Source organism: Gekko japonicus, unplaced genomic scaffold (assembly GCF_001447785.1).
Source record: "Gekko japonicus isolate JY-2015 unplaced genomic scaffold, Gekko_japonicus_V1.1 scaffold225, whole genome shotgun sequence".
Classification (NCBI taxonomy): domain Eukaryota; kingdom Metazoa; phylum Chordata; class Lepidosauria; order Squamata; family Gekkonidae; genus Gekko; species Gekko japonicus.
The window spans coordinates 1,098,289-1,115,736 of record NW_015174280.1 but is presented as its reverse complement, the minus strand read 5'-3'; the positions used below and the strand labels follow the sequence as shown (position 1 = coordinate 1,115,736).

Sequence of the window (17,448 nt, the reverse complement as noted above, 5' to 3'; positions counted from 1 at the left end):
GATTGTATTAACTCACCAGGCAAGGTTTCGGGGTCCACACACACCCCCAATTCCCGAATCCCAGTTTCATTTTCTGGTGCAATTCACAATTACTGTCCCCTTTCACAGGTATTATTTCAATTACATTGCATTCGTCTGTGGAAAGCCTGCTGGCTCGCAGACAGAAACAACCCACTCAAAGAAATGTGATGCAGCTGGCGAGGCAAAGATAATTGCAATATTCATAATCAAATTTGTAATCTAGCGCTGTGTCCATCTGTAAACAAGTTCTATTTTTTTTTAAAAAAACACAGATAAATGATTTTCTAACACAGCACAGAGTGCAGCAGGAAAAAGGAAATTTTAACACCCCTGCTGGCCACAAAGCAACGTTTGAACTAACGGCTCCCTCTGCATAGAATTCTACAGCAAGATGGGAAATTTTATTGCTGCTGATTACTCATAAAGGCATCAGTTAAGAGGGCGTTCAACATTTCAAAGCGTGCCTTCATCTAAAAACGAAACAAACTGTGTCTACGGAAGGAAAGAAAAGCCACATTTCAGAAGATCTTTGTTCCTGACACAGCCCTTTTTAAAAAGCCCCTCATAAACAATGGCAAAAATCTGTTGTTGAGTTTTTGCTACCATGGCACCCACAGTTGCCAATCTCCAGGTGGAGCCTGGATATCTCTGAGAACTATAACTGATCTCCAGAGCCCAGCTGCTCTGGAGAAAATGGTTGCTTTGAAGGTGGACTATGAGAGGCAGTGTGGTGTAGTACTTAAGAGTAGTGGACTCTAATCTGGAGCACTGGCTTGGATTCCCCACTCCTCCTCCACATGAAGCCTGCTGGGTAACCTTGGGCCAGGCCCAGTTCTCTCAGAATCCTCTCAGCCCCACCTGCCTCATAAGGTGCCAGCTGTGAGGAGAGGAAAGGAAAGTCAATTGCAAGCCACTTTCAGTCTCCTTAAAGTAGAAAAAAGTGGGGTTATAAGAACTCTCTCTTCTTCTTCTGGACTGTATTGCATTATACCCCACTGAGGTCCCTCCCCACCCCAAACCCTGCCCTCTTCAATTCCCCCTCCATGTCTTCAGGAAATCCCCAGTCCAGAGTTGACAATGCTAGCAGCACCCACCTTACGGCAGGCCTCAACAAATCCCAGGTGCCAGGTCACCATGGTGCTCAGGAATTTCACTGTGGCTGATACTTTCAGCAATGATTTTATGTAGCATTTCTTGGCCAACCTCCGCTTATACAAAGTTCATTTCACATCAGAATATGTTGTGCTGAATGACATAAAAATGGATGTGCATGAACTTGTCATTGCTTGTTTATAAGTTATCTTTATACCCTCCCATGGTAGTGGACAAATTCACTTCTTAACCTATTGTGGAAAGTGTCGTCAAGTCACAGCTAACTTATAGTGACCCCATGGGGTTTCCAAGGCAAGAGCCATTCAGAGGTGGTTTGCCATTGCCTGCCTCCTCATCACAACCCTGGTATTATAGGGTGGTCTCCCATCCAAGAACTAATCAAGAGTCAGCCCTGCTGAGGTTCCAAGATCTGATGAGATAAGGCTAGCCTGGGCTATCCAGGTCAGGGCTCACTTCTCAACTAGTTCCTTTCTATTCTGGTTCCAAATATCCCATTAAATGGAGCTTCTTAAAGAAAAATGAAATCACAGGAAACTGGGGAGAGGCTGGCTTAGGATCAGAACAGAGGTACTTTTTTGTTGTAGTTATGACAACCAAGATATTCATTTATGCAGGTGAGAACAGTGGTGTCACAAGGAACTGTGAAGAGGCTAGGGATTATATCTGATGGTAGCAACAAATCAGAAAAATGCAGACATTAAAACACAAAACCCTGAAGGATGAAAAATTAGCATGGCTCCTAAATGTTACAGCTGGCTTCTCAAGCCAAAGAAAATCTTGTTGAGGTCTGTCCTACAAAAGCTCTCTCCTGGGAGAGAACTGGTACAGACCATACCACTTCAGACCCTGCCAATTGACAGGTTGCACGAACCAGCATCCAGAACAGGGGGTCCCAATGTAGCACCTGTGGGAACCCAACCTACCAATATTTTTCCAGGTGCCTCTTGCCTTCTTCCCTGAAGCATCTCTTCCCCAAAGTAAAGACTGTCTTCTGCTCCTTTGGACCAGCAGGTGTTCAAGGAAAGTCCAGGAGGGATCACCTTCAAGTCTGCAGGGAGCAGCCATTTGGAAACAGCTGTCTCCATCCTAGAAGAACACTTGGGGTGGGACCTCCTGGCATTCTGTGGCAACCCACGCCCCCAAAGTTTTGTGCTTGGACCTATACCCTGTGGCAGGCTTTTGGTGGTGGTGCCCAATAACAATTTCTCCAAATTCCAAAATGTTGGAATTCCACTGGCTCAACAAAGGCTTGGGGACACCCAGATTTAGAACCACAACTGCAACTTCCGAATACATACAGCACTGCTTGCCTGCTTCCATATTCCACCTTTCACACACTAATTCTCATCTCCACAATACAGCACTCTCTACAGACAAAGTGACAACTGCTAGGTATGCTTTCGTAACTTGGACACCACACCAAACAAGACTGGCACACAAATTAAATCTAAGCCATGGCTTTCAGTTCTCATTTGCTGGCTGATTGCAAGCCCAACTTTGTTCATTTGCATCTCTCACCAAGCCAAAAATCAAACTTCCTAACTTGGCATGGTTTATTTAATTTGTCCATGCTCCGCCTTTCTCCCCGTTGAGGAACCGAAGCAGCTGAGCCGAGCTCAAGTGTGTCAATTAGGAACCAGAAAGCCAAGGCTCGAGTCACACCACAGTCTCTTGGTCACAGCCTTTGCTTCAATACAAGACTAATCCAAATTGCTTTGACTGTCCCTACAACTGCCAAACCCCCCCCCAAAAAAAGAGGGAGGTAATAAACCTACAACCAACACACCAAACGAGAAATGGAAAAGGTTGAGGAACAGATAAAATCTTTTACTAAAATGACATAAAAGTCTAATGAAACAATTTTGCTTTAGTAAACACACACACACACACACACACACACATATATATATATAAAAATAAGAGACATAAAAATCATACAGACCAAAGTAAGAAAATAAGTTTAAAAAATCAGAATCATAGAGTTGGGAGGGACCTCCATGGTCATCTAGTCCAACCCCTGTAGAATGCAGGAAATTCACAAATACCTCCCCCCTCCACACACCCAGTTACTCCCATGCCCAGAAGATAACAAAAAAACCTCCAGGATCTCCAGCCAAACTGGCCTGGAGAAAAATTGCTTCCTGACCCCACGTAGACCAAACTTATTTCAACAAAACTGTCTTTTTTCAGTGGTACATTTTTAAAAGGTATTGATTCAGAAAAGTTATATATAGTTAAATATCAAGAGTCCCTATGATGCACATATACATACAATTCATGGGTGTGATCCAGCAGGGCTTCCTTCTCTATTGCCCCCTTTGCTTATGATGGACTGTGTCGTCAAGGTAAGTTATAAACTAGCCTTTTTTTATACACCAAAATACTAATCTGCTATTTTTAAAAATTCTGAACATCCCTCAGTGGGATCGTCCAGGACACCGGATGTCACTCAAATATTCAAGACACCTGAGCCGAGTTCCACATAAGCAAAGGAGCTTTGTTTTTCATCAGCACCAAGGACAGCTCCTCTCACATATTTGCATATCGCCTTTTGAAGCCAGCCTCGGCAGAGTAAACAAAGCTGGCTCTAATGCAAGACAAATTACATCTGACTTTCTTTTAATGCTAATTTGGATTGAAAAATGCATATCCAGGTGTGCACCACACCAGAAGACCCTGGTCCCTTGCTTCCCACCAACCAGCTCACAAATGAGTTCTTAATCCACAGGAAACACAGGCAGCTGCCTTCTACTAAGTCAGACCCTTTAATTGATCAAGGTCACTATTGTCTGTTCTGAATGGCAAACGGGTCTCCAGGGACTCATGCAAAAGTCCTTCCACATCACCTCCTACCTGATCCTTTTAAGTGGCAATGCGGGTGACTGAACTGGGGGACCTCCTGCTTGCCAAGCTGATGCTCTACCGCCGAGCCACAGTTCTATCCCACCTGTTCATCAGACAAGTGGTGCTCATGCATGAAAACAGCTGAAGACAACATCAAGGAGCTTGTGCAGAGGCTGCTGAACAGCATACTCTGGGAAGGTGACTCGGTCTCTGGGCGGAAAGCATCTTACCATGTTTAGCATCTGCCTTCCGGCCCCACCCATGCCCCAGATGTGCAACAATGGAATGTGTGTGCTTGGAACTTTTCAATGCCATGCTTACAGTGTGGAAACCCTTTTCACTACTCTCCATGTCGGGGTGTTTAAAGCCACCCCAGAGACAAGGCCCTGTGGAACAACCTTCCAGGGCAGAGGATCAGGCTTGCACAGGCTTTGACTGAAGGCCTAGAGCCGGGGAGTTGAATTTGAACCTGGTCACGCAGAGCTCAGGGAACCAGTCAGCCCATGCCATAGAAGAACTCAAGAGATCTCCCGTGCTCACCAGTTCAGCCACACTTAGTTCTCAAGGAAAGTTTGCAGGATTAGACCTCTGTGAGGTAAGGAACGGCCAAGGCCATGGAAAACACAACATGCCCATCCACCAGCATTCAAGGAGCAGCTGCTAAGGTGACATAATGTCCAGGTTCTTCCTCTTTGCATCATGCAGCCAAACCTGTGTATATCACAACATTCTGGGTGCGTTCAGACAGGGGCTTTACACCGGTATAGGTGCCGGTTGCAATCGCTGTACTCACCAGCGTTCAGACAGGGAACATCTGCCTCCTGTCCCTAACCGGTGTAAAGCCCTTTACACCGTTGCACTCTGCCACTAGGTCCCAAGTGGGGGTATACTGAGTGCAACGGTTGCTTCCGATGTACCCCGGCGTCTGATCGCTCTCCACCGGTGCCTAGCCATTTCCGTCGGAAGCCTGAGGCTTCCGGTTTCCCCCCGCCATTTTTTTACCGGCATAAACTGCACCGGTTCCAACTGGTACAGTTTATGCCGGCTAAAATGCCCCGTCTGAACGCACCCTCTATGTTTTTCCATAAAAAAAAGACATAGAGGAAACAAATATCTGAACAATGGGCTGGATCCCCAAGATCTAATCTGCAAGCAGGGGCACTTTCCTTCAGTGGGAGGAGCCTTCCTCCAATGACTCCTGAGCTAGAAGATTCCTTCCACCAGAGGAAAACACCTCAGCTAGCAGAAAAGACATGAAGGACCCAACCCACTCAGACATTCAGTTGAGTTTACACACATCTTAACTGTGCTCAAATTGCAAAGCAGCCTTTTTTTTACTATCAGGTTGCAGACAACTTATGGCAACCCTATAGCATTTTCAAGGCAAGAGATGGAACAGAGGTGGTTTGCCATTGCCTGCCTCTACACAGCAGCCATAGACTTCCTTGGTAGTCTCCCATCTAAGTACCAACCAGGGACAACCCTGCTTAGCTTCCAAGATCTGACGAGATTGGGCTAGCCGGGGGTATCCAGGTCAGAGTAAAAGCTCTGTTTTTAAGAAGGCTACAAGCAAGACTGAGCCTGCAGACTTTATTAGGAAGTTTCCTCCTTCTCCTGTTCCTGCCATCCCAGGGGGCATGCTTGTGTTTTAATGGCTTGCATCTTAATACTGTGTTTTTAAATTGTAGGTTGCCTTGAGCATGACTCTGAAGTGGCAGCACAGCAACGTTCTAAGTAAATACATTCTTCCCCTGCCACACTGTTGGCTGGCACTGGTATAAGCCAGAAAATACACATTGGATGTGCTGGTGGCAGAAAGTGACTTCAAGTCACAGCTGAATTATGGAGACCAACAGGGTTTTCAAGGCAAGAGGCGTTCAGAGGTGGTTTGCCACTGTCTGCCTCTGGGTCACAGAGGTGGTTTGCCATAGCCTACCCTCTGGTATTCCTTGGAGGTCTTCCACTCAAATACTAGCCAGGGCTGACCCTGCTTGATTTCAGAGATTTGACAAGACCGGGCTAGCCTGGGCAATCCAGGTCAGGACACATGTTGGATAGATAAGTTTTATAATTCCTTTTTACAAAATTAATTTATACCAAAAAAAGACCAAAAAAATATAGTACCTATAGTTTACAAAGGTTTCTCTGAAGCAAACAGGAAAGTTTTGTCACATTTTCTCATTCCAGAAGAGGGGGGAAAGCCCAAAAAACAATGTTCTGTTAAATTTACCAAATCATTTGAAAATTGCTCCTAGGAGGTCTCTGATATTATGTCCGTTTCAGCAATAAAGCTATCCACCAGGTTTTACCAGGGCTCTAGCCAGAAAATTTTGAATGGTGGAGCTCTGAGAAATCGGGAGTGGGGGAGCAAGAGAGAGGGGAGCAGGAAGAATACATTTCCCCCGCACCTCTCCAACTGTTGGAGAGGTACGGACTCACTGGGTATTCTTCCTGCTTCTGCAGCTGACTTTACAAAAGAACCGAAATGCTGCCAATAAGCGCTGTAAGTGCATTCAGAGCAAAATCACAAAATGCATTTAAGTATCAGTACAAAATTGGTACAAAATTGGTACGAAAAGTCAATCCGATCCAGGTGAGTAAAAAGTCTTTGACGAAATTCTCCGGAGTACACTTCCGTTTCGTAAGTACTTCCTCCAAACTCCTTCAAATTGACAAAGCTATGACTTCCGTTCACTTATTTATTGTAGAATATACAGAAACACTTTCCCCCGAAGTTCTCCTGAAGTACTGAAGACGATCAACTTCGTCAACAACTTGTTACTCACCTGGATCGGATAGATTTTTGTACCAATTTTGTACTGATCTTTAAATGCATTTTGTGATTTTGTTCTGAATGCACTTATAGCGCTTATTGACAGTGTTTTGGTTCTTTTGTTAGGTTGTGATTCTAGCTGTGATCTTCTGGCTTTACTCTGCAGCCAACTTTGGCAGCAGAAGCAGGAAGACCCAGCGAGCCCATGCCTCTCTGGCTCTGGAGGGAGGAGGGGGACCAGGAGGAATGGGAACTGATGGGGCAGGGCTAATTTCGTGGGAATGTCACCCCCCAAACGCCCCACCACGGCTACGGGCCTGGATTTTACTGAGACCTTCTTCTCTGCTCTGACCATTCTGGCAGCTGTAAATAAACTCAAAACTACTTCCATAAGTTTTACCACCTATCGAAAAAGTCAGAGAGCATGTCAGGGAAGCTGCTATTGGCAGCGTAAGACAGACAGCAGAACACAAGCCAAATCCTTCTTCCAAATCTGCCGTTTCCCATCCTACAGCAGAGAAACGGTGGCAGCTCAGGTAAGACAAAAGGTCATAAGACACACGCACAAGTCAAGCGGGAGCCGGGGCTGTGCAAGCTCAGTCCTGTCTCTCTTTCTCTTGCTCTCTCTTTAACAGAACTTTTCAGGTAAACAAAAGCAAAAGAACAAATAAAAATGGCCAAGGAAGAGCGGAGCCACAGCAGCTCTTCAACAAGAATCCTCACACAGTGATAAAAACCCGCCCCTGCCATATGGCCCAGTGTAGCTTGCCATGTGGGAACGGCGGCAACCATGCCTCGTTCCAAAATTAGCACTTAAAGAAGAGTAATTGCTCCAATTAGAAGCTACCCAATTTGAAAGGAAGGCAAAATATTAAATCACAAACAATTCCAGGTTCTACAAACCGTGCGGAGGCCAACCTTGTGCTACTGGTTAGGCACGTATAAATGTAATTACCATTCTGAGAGAACAAGCATGGGTCCACGCTCCCAAAGGGCCAAAGAGAATTTTATTACAGAAGAAAGTAGAAACAAAAGGATAGGATGCCCATAAGGCAACAAGAAGCAGAAATACCCCCCCGGGGGGGGGGCTATTTGCTTTACTTGCTCTGTTTACACCCTGCCTATCTCCCCAATGGGATTCAAAGTGGCTTACATCATTCTTCTCTCCTCCATTTTATCCTCACAGCAACCCCGTGAGGTAGGTTAAGCTCAGAACGTGTGATTCTGGCAAGATCCCATGACAGGGTGGGGATTCAAATCTGATCCGACATTCTACTCGCCAAACCACACTGGTCCTCTATTGGTGCCCTGCATTTGAGGGAGCAAATCGACGCCCTGGAGGTCCCTTCCCACTACTGCAAATTCACACAGCTTTGAATATCCCACTTATCTGGTACAGGTTTTTTGGACTTACAACCAAGCCAATGGAAGACACGGACTTTGCAACCAATAAAGACACCCTTCTGATTGGCGACACGGAACCAGTCGGAAATCGGGGCTCCGAAGCGGGGGATTCCCCGCCACCCGGGCCCATTTGGCAACCCTAGAAAAAGAGCAGTTTCTGTCAAGAGCTCTCTCAGCCCGACCTACCTCACAGGGTGTCTGTTGTGGGGAGGGGAAGCGAAAGTAGTTTGTAAGCTACTCTGAGACTCTGGGGGAAGGGTGGGAGATAAATGCAATCTCTTCTTCCAGACCAACAAAGTTTTATTCAAGGTATGAGCTTTTGTGTGCACACACACTTAATACATTGGAAGGAAGGTAAGGTTCAAACTTACAGAGGGAGCTGAACAGCCAATTAACATGCAACATGATGAAGATGTTTTAAGATATCCAAGACAAAACTAAACAACAAGATAAGGTTATAAGGTCAACAAGACAGAGACTCTCCATTCACTTCTCCCAGGCGTGGAGGTCACTTAAAAACTAGGCTTCAGCAGAACATGGATAGAGAACTGCCAGAAGTACAAGCTGGGTTTCAGAGAGGGACAGGAACTAGAGATCAAATTGCCAACATTCGCTGGATTATGGAGAAAACAAGGGAGTACCAGAAAAACATCTATTTTTGCTTCATTGACTACACTAAAGCCTTTGATTGTGTGGATCACAACAAACTGTGGCAAGTCCTTAAAGAGACGGGAGTACCAGACCACCGCACATGTCTCCTGAGAAACCTATAGGAAAAGGAGTATGACAAGGATGTATATTGTCACCCTGCTTATTTAGTTTATATGCAGAGTGGATGAATCACAAGCTGGAATTAAGATTGCTGGGAAAAACATCAACAACCTCAGATATGCAGACGATACCACTCTAATGGCAGAAAGTGAAGAGGACCTCAAGAGCCTCTCGCTAAGAGTGACAGAGGAGAGCACAAAGGTTGGCTTGAAACCCAACATCATGGCATCTGGCCTCAACACTCCTTGGCAAATAGAAGGGGAAGTAACGGAAGCAGTGACAGAATTCACGTTCTTGGGATCCAAGATCACTGCAGATGGTGACTGTAGCCATGAAATTAAAAGACGCCTGCTCCTTGGGAGGAAAGCTATGCAGGGTAATAAATAGTAGAGACATCACCCTGCCAACAAAAGTCTGTATGGTCAAAGCAATGGTATTCCCAGTAGTAATATATGACTGAGAGTTGGACCATAAGGAAGGCCGAGTGCCGAAGAATAGATGCTTTCGAATAATGGTGCTGGAGAAGACTCTTGAGAGTCCTCCCTTGGACTGCAAGGAGATTAAATCAGTCAATCCTAAAATAAATCAACCCTGACTGTTCCCTGGAAGGCCAGATACTGAAGCTGAAGCTCAAATACTTTGGCCACCAAATGAGAAGGGAGCACTCACTGGAGAAGACCCTGATGCTGGGAAAGATGGAAGGTCAAAGAAGAAAAGGACAGCAAAGGATTAGATGGTTAGACAGTGTTATCAATGCAACGAAGATGAAGCTGAGCAGACTCCGGAGGGAGGTGGAGGACAGGAGGGCCTGGCGTGATGTGGTCCATGAGCTCGCGAAGAGTCGGACTCGACTGGCTGACTGAACAACAAAAATAGTGTTATTTCAGCCAAACATTCCAATATGTTTATTGGAAAGTGTGTGTTTATTAGGAGCAAAGCTAACATCCAAACGATCAAATCCCCAACTGCCTTTTTAAACTTGGCATCTGAATCACACCAGCCTCTGAGCCCACTCTGCCATGCCTTTCATGGGTGCCAAGTCTGAGGGATGTCCCATCCAGCGGGGTCAAATATCCGCCTCTGCTCATTTTCCAGGCATGAATTTCACTTGCATTTATCTGGGGCCAGTTCCCCTAAAACTGGCCAGGGAGAATCTCAGGAGTGAGAAGCCCCCTGCTGGAAATCTCCACCTACCTGGATGTCAGGGGAGGGGTTATAGCCCAGAATCCTTCCCCCAGTTGAAATTGATGGCAAATGAGAAATCAAAGCACAGCAACCAGAAAAACAGATGTTTCAAACATAAAACCAGAAAAGGAAGACAGAAGGATGCCCCTTCATCATTGCCCCAGATAGCCACCATCCCCTCAGCTTTTGGGACTGAGCCCCTCAATTCCTCCTCTCTCCTTGTGCCAGGGTTGCCAGCTCTAGGTGGGGAAACACCTGCAGATTCTGGGGGCGGAGCTCAAGGAGGGCGGGGCTTGGTGGCGAGGGACTTTAATGGAGTCTGATGCCACAGAGTCCACCTTCCAAAGCAGCCATTTCCTGCAGGGGAACTGATCTCTGCTGCCTGGAGATTAGTTGTAATCCATGGAGATCGCCAGCCACCACCCGGAGGCTGAACTTCATAGGAAAACAACCGTGATATGATAATGAAGTCACGTTTAGGGGGAAATATATCTTCTTTAATTATCCAGTGAGTAACAAACCATTAAAGTTGTTTCCTTTGAAATAAATTGGTCTCAAATCTTTTCTGACAGTACAGCGCTCGATAGACCGTTTCACTCAAGGTTTCATCAGATCAGACCTTACAGTAGAAAATATACAAAAATAAAATCTTCACCACTTTTGGTCTGCATGCACCCAAAACAGAGTTCAGATTAAGTCCAGCCTGCCCTGTGATCTCTTGTCCTTGACACCCCCTGGAGGCTAGCAACCCTAACCCTGTGTCCGTACATCAGTGCCTATTCTACCACTGGCAGGTCAGATGGTAGCCGGCATGTGCCTCAATGTGGTCATTTCCTGCCCCAGGTGAGCAAGGCACAGAGCTGGAGAAGAAATGTGCCAATGCTCAGGCTCTAGCCAATCTATCACCAAGCCATCCAAAGCACATCTTCGTAAACACTTCTAACCAATGAAAGATGTTGAGTGGCTTTCAAGAGTCTTGATAAAAAGCATCCCTAGGTTAGTGCCATCCTGCTGATCCACATTACAATCCTCACTGGCAGGATCTCTTTCCTCCTCCGAATGTAGTCAAAGTTAAAGGTTGCAGCTAATCAAAAAGTGGATCAGCTGATCAGGAAGAGCAGAGAGAACTCCCTTTTATAGCAACCAGTTAAGTTCTGCATTCTTTGTACAATTCCCTTTTTTTATTAAGCAAATACTCTTCAGCAATGTTCTTATCTTACTAATTATTTTAAAAAAGCAAAATGCCCACTCACACACACAGAGCTTCACATCCCATTTTGTTGTTTTATGTTCCCTACTTTAGACACCTCGAGTACCCTTCATAGCAACAACTACACTGTTAATTCTCCGTTATGACCAACACCGTCAATGTGCACAGCAATAAATTCGTAAATAGGGGATAAAGGGACACAGATTATTGGATTAGTGGAGGAATGCCAAACTTGAAAGTTAATTTTGGACCCTGGGGTTGGTTCCAGAGAGAGGACAAACCCCTTTTGATCTTCCTTCCCCACAGCTATGACTAGAACTGTGGGGCCCCAAGAAAAAAAACCAGGAGAGGACAGGGGCGGGGGGGGGGGGGGGGGGGGAATCAAGCAAGATAATCATTTCTCCCACTTGCTCCAGTGGAAAAGCCGGCAGCACTTAACCACCAATTGTTTTGCCCCATGGAAGGCCATGTGCCACCCCAACCCCATACAGCAAAAAAGATTCAATAACTATCTACAAGTTTTTATCCCACCCTTCCTCCAAAAGGCTTAGTATGGCATATTGCTCTCCCTCACTCTCCCTTCACATTTCCCCCTCTAACAACCACCTTGTGAAATTAGTCAGGCTGAAGAGCACACAGGTGATTTCAAAAACGCTGGGTAGTTTTGGACCAGATTGGGAGATTCGAACTCGAGTCCTCCCCCACCAAATCTTACTCCAGCACTCTAACTACTACACCACACTGGCTCTCGCCATCACTCTCTCCCCCAGATCTCGCCTTGACAGTTTTATTTCTTAAGCCGTAGAACCAGTTTCTGATGCTGTTCGCTAACATACAGACAGAAAGTGTCAAACTGAGAACAGCTTAATACCTAAACACATTATTACAAAAAAAAACAAAGCTCAGGGACAAATTTAGAAAAGCCAGAAGTCAACTTACTTCCCCATCCAAACTGCATAGCTTTCCGGGAGCCTCGGGATAAAGAGAATGGAATCTCCAGTGTCAACCTCAACTGCTCCGTAGCAGTCCGCCTCAGTCACTCCGAAGGTCCAATGAAAGTACGATTCCTAGATGGAGAAAGAAAGTGGCATTTCATCTCTCTCTAGTTACTGGCTGTTCCCAAATACCATTAAAAAGACAACAATCAAAAACCAACATAGAACATGGAGCCGCTGGAAAGGAACCAAGCCCAACCACAAACACAGCTGCATGGTGCAAACAATCTACCAGCCTTAGTAAACTCAAAAAGGACACAAGGCTTTCTGTAGTTTTCAGGCAGCGGCACAAATATACACGCAAACTTTCCAAATAACCGAATGGAACGTTTCAGACCACCAGCACTTCTAAAGACCACCAGGTGAGACGCTGGAACAACCAGTCTATAAGGAGAACTGAAAACAAGGACTTTTATGGGACTACAGGGCTTCTTAGAAATGCTTTACAGAAAGGGAAGTGATAGACCCAAATAGCTGCCAGGAATCCAAGTGCAAGCCATGTGCAAATTTATGCCAGTGTGCTAAAGCAATAGCACATGTTGCTCTTGTGTATTTTTGTGTGTGCCACTTCCCAATATGGGACTCATAACAACCAGCATTTGAGAAGAAGAAGAGATTGGATTTATACCCCACCCTTCACTACCCAAAGGAGTCTCAGAGTGGCTTACAAACTCCTTTCCCTTCCCCTCCCCACAACAGACACCCTGTGAGGTAGGTGGGGCTGAGAGAGCTCTGACAGAAACTGCCCTTTTTCCAAGAACAGCTGTGCCAGAACTACGCCTTGCCCAAGGTCATCCAGCCAGGTGCAAGTGGAAGAGTAGGGAATCAAACCCGGTTCTCCCAGATTAGAGTCCACGCACTTAACCACTACGCCAAACTGGGCTGCAGAAACTTTCTGGATTCTTCATCAACCTGTCAATTACCAGTAACCTTGAACTGCATATTTTTAGGCTCTCTCATGCCGGCTCCTGGTTGAGCTCTTGCTTTGAATTTTGACATGATTTTTTTACTAGAAAAAGGCTGCAGACCCCTGGCCTAGGGGACACTCCCAATTCTACACACCCCCCCCAATACAAAAAGCTTCATTGGGATATGTCAAACACAGCATCTTGACCAGATCCTCTCTGCTCCTTCTCTCTCTGGAGGTCGCTCTTTCTGACCTGAGAGACGCCAGTTTCTCCAAGGGAAAAAGGCAACCTCTCAGTCACGTTTGAGGTCTTTGGAGTTGCCTTAGCAACCAGCAGCCTCCTAGTGGCCCTCAGCCAACACCCACAACCAGCAGCTCCTGAAGTTGTGGCTGGGGGACACTGGTGCCTCCTAGGCCAGGTGACACAAAGGTGTTGTATTGACAAGGCTGACCAAGGTGCCGTGGCCTCAGCGGAGTGGCTGCCCTTGGTGAGATCAGACTCAGCCAAGAGCTGCCAAAGGGGCTACGGCAACCGCAATGTCCGGGCTTCACCCCGAGAGGCACTGATTTCAGGCCAAAGTGTTGGCACTTCCGTCTCCGGCTTCACAGAAAGGGCCATGGCTCAATGGAAGAGCCTCTACTTGGTACACAGAAGGTCTCCAGTTTAGTCCCCAGCATCTCTAGTTGAAGGATTTGGTAGCAGATGATGTGAGAGACCTCTGCCTGACATCTTGGAGAGCAGCTGCCAGTCAGAGTAGACAATACTGACACTGATGGACCAAGGGTCTGATGCAATATTAGGCAGCCTCACCTGTGTTCATCGGTGAGCGAAGCAGTTTATGGAGTGGCTCACATTCAGGGGCAACGTGTGCCCAGGCATATAAAACATATAAAAACAACATGAAACAATCCATATTACAATTAAAGTGCTTTCTTCTGCCCATTTTGAAGCTCATCCAGCCATTTCCACCACTGCGGAAACAGGCACACCCTTGAACACATCCACCGAGAATAAGGTTTGGAGAAACACCGAAATAACAAACCTCATCACTGCTTCTAAGGAGCGAAAAAGAGTTTCATCTCTAGCACTTCCAGCTGCCCCTGCCATATTGTAAAGGACAAAATGAAATAGACTGTTGAGAATTTTCTAATCATTGGACCACTTATTACAGTTTTTAAAAGGGGTTGCCGTGAATTCAAAGGGATCAGTGCTATAGGTCGGGGGGGGGGGGAACCTGTTATGTTCTGTGAGAAACTGCCATGTTTGAGCAAAGGATTTTTTCCAAGCTCCCCGGGCTTGTCTTTTGAGGGGGGGACCCAGGTGGCAGGCAAAAGAAATCCCCCAGTGGAGTAGATGTACGTCAAAGCCTCTTTGTTAATCACAGATTCATAGAGTTGGAAGGGGCCATACAGACCATCTAGCCCATCCCCTGCTCAATGTAGAATCACTGAGACACGAATGTATCTGGTTTGAGTGCCTCATGGGAAAAGGGGGGGGGGGACAAACTGCTGCTGCAGGAATGAAAGAACATGGAATGGTGCAAAGGTTCTGTAGGACTGAAGTTTGAATTGATTAGTGTAGTTACAACAAAAATAATTACTGGCTTATGCTACAACAGAGGCCACAGACGAACTGAGCACGTGCGGCAATTTGTCAATTCAATGGGGGAGGGCCAGCAAAAAGCCCAGGTGAACCCCACACAGTTTCAAAAAACCGAATGGGTGAGTAGATGAATGGATACCTGCTCTTAAAAGCGGGGGGGGCACCCTTCCTTCCCATCGTGGTGGCGTGGCTGTGATTGAGGAATGGAGAGACGGCGGCGGAGAAACATGGCAGCAGCAGCAACGGCAGCGAGGCGAGCGGCTCAAGCGGATATTGGGCCGCGAAGCATGGCGGCGGGGCAATGCAGCAGGCCAGAGCCAATTGGGACAGAGGCCGGCTGCGGTAGCACACGCCGTCGTGCGCTGTGGGTCCATACCCAGAAGGAGCCGCTGCAACCAAAAGGAAGACCTGCGCCAAAAAGACGCCGTCGCCTGGATTGAAGAACCTCCGTAAGAAACAACAACAACTAAGACCCTGCCATGGGTGCCTGATAGGTAGTCCCTTCCCCTCATTGTGTGTGTGGCCCTAGTAAAGGTAATGTAATTAATAATTGTACAATGTAAACCGCTCAGAGCCCTTAGGGGGTGAGCGGTCTATAAATTGAAAGTTAAATAAATAAAAATAAATAATTACTGGAGGTATACAGAGATCACAGGAAAAACAGAGGATTCTACCCCGGCTGGAATCACACAGATCCCAGCTTCACTTTCCGACATAAGGGCTTGCAGACCCCCTGGGCGAGGCAGAAGCCTTGCAATGGGTGTGGGGGGGTGTCTTTGCTGTGCACAGCCGACATTTGTTTTTCGCTGCTGTCGCCAGAGACACCACAGGGCAGTCCTCCACACGCTCTTTTCCACCAGCCTAGCCTGAGAGGATGGAAGAAGGGGTTGGAGAACAGATGGTCCCCAGCTACAGAACAAACACAGAAGCATGAATTGCCTGGAACGGGAAGCTGGAGGTGGAGAAAAACTCCCAAAAGTTAACAGAGCAGCATACGCAGCTGGAGGGGTTCCAGGTCGTCCAAAGTAAAACCCAAAATGGGAAAAAGTCACATAAAAGCTTTTATTAGGACCCACCAATATGCACTAGAACTGTGTTACCTTAGGGACCAATAAGATTTCCGGGGTATAAGCTTTCAAGAGGAAGCTTAGACCCTGGAAATCTTGATGGTCCCTACTGGACTTGAAACTTGCTCTTCTACTGCAGACCAACACAGTGATCCACCTGAAACTAGAACAGTGTGAAAGTTTTTGAGTTCTCCTGAACTCCTTATCAGTCTGGATTGCTGAAGGGGAAAGAGAAAAAGATGTCTCCGGCCATGATCTTGTAAGCCTCCAGGGTAGAATGCTGAGCTTGTATGCAGATTTGAAATGGCGGTGGTGTCAGGTGCTAGACTCTTGGCCTTCTGGGAAGAAACAGCAGCCAAAAGGCTGGAAGCATCCCACGGAAAAGACAGGTGCCAGCAGCTGATCCAATAGGCTCTCTAGCAGCAAACGCAACCCTTTGAAGGCTGAGAGCAGAGGAAAGACACTGGATTGATTCTGGAAAGTTTATCAGATGTACAAGATGGAAGATAAACTGCATAATGCTACCTTATGCTCGCGGGGGGGAGGGGGGACAACGATAAGCAGTCTTTTCCATAGTTCTTTCCCTCCACTTGATGGCACTTTTCTTTTCTATCCTGCTTGTCTCACAGTCAACAGGACTCATCCTATCAGCTAATCTGGCAGTGAAAAACTCCCATCAAAGCACAGCTGATTTACAGTGACCCCATAGAGTTCTCAAGGCAAGAGACATTCAGAGGGGTATCGCCATTGCCTGCCGCTGCATAGCAACCCTGGAGTTCCTTGGTGGTCTCCCTTCTAAGTACTAACCGGGGCTGACCCTGCTTAGTCTCCGAAACCTGATGGGAACAGGCTAGTTGGAGCCACCCAGGACAGGCCATCAGGTCATTTTACACTGGCAATGACCCAAATCGGTTTTCAGAGGCATAGCCATGAATAGTCCTACGGGGTACATTTGAGCAAAGAACATTTTGCGAAAATCTTATTTGTGACAATGAAGGGAAACATTCAGACCTTGGTCCACAGCAACATGGGCCAGGAAATGCAGTCAGACCCAAAAGAAATATGCAACTAGGGTATTCACTAGTAGAGCCAGTTTGGTGTAGTGGCTAAGTGCGCGGACTCTAATCTGGGAGAACCAGGTTTGATTCCCCACTCCTCCACTTGCACCTAGCTGGATGACCTTGGGCAAGCCGTAGCTCTGATAAGAGCTGTCCTTGAAAAAGATCAGTTTCTGTCAGAGCTCTCTCAGCCCCACCTATCTCACAGGGTATCTGTTGTGGGGAGGGGAAGGGAAAAGGAGTTTGTCAGCCGCTCTGAGACACCTTTGGGTAGTGAAGAGCAGGATATAAATCTAATCTCCTCCTCTTCTTCTTCTATATTTTCCCATGATCTAAGCATACACTGGTGAATGCTGGCCATTATTACTCCTTGGAAAATTTCTATCCCCACCCCCCAACAGATCAAGTGCTAACCAGTCCCGACCCTGTTTAGTTCCCGAGAGCTGATGTGATCGGGCCAACCTGGGCCTTCCAGGTCAGGGTCAACACACATTACA

At 46.6% G+C, this 17,448-nt stretch overlaps 1 protein-coding gene across 1 annotated transcript in view; it reads right to left on the bottom strand.

Annotated features, from left to right (window-relative positions):
* PEPD (peptidase D) overlaps positions 1–17,448 on the bottom strand; it is a 226,760-nt gene that overhangs the window by 192,919 nt on the left and 16,393 nt on the right. Inside the window, exon 3 of the mRNA XM_015423842.1 lies at positions 12,261–12,388. Coding sequence (XP_015279328.1) covers positions 12,261–12,388 — 128 coding nt within the window. The remainder of the gene's footprint in view (positions 1–12,260; positions 12,389–17,448) is intronic.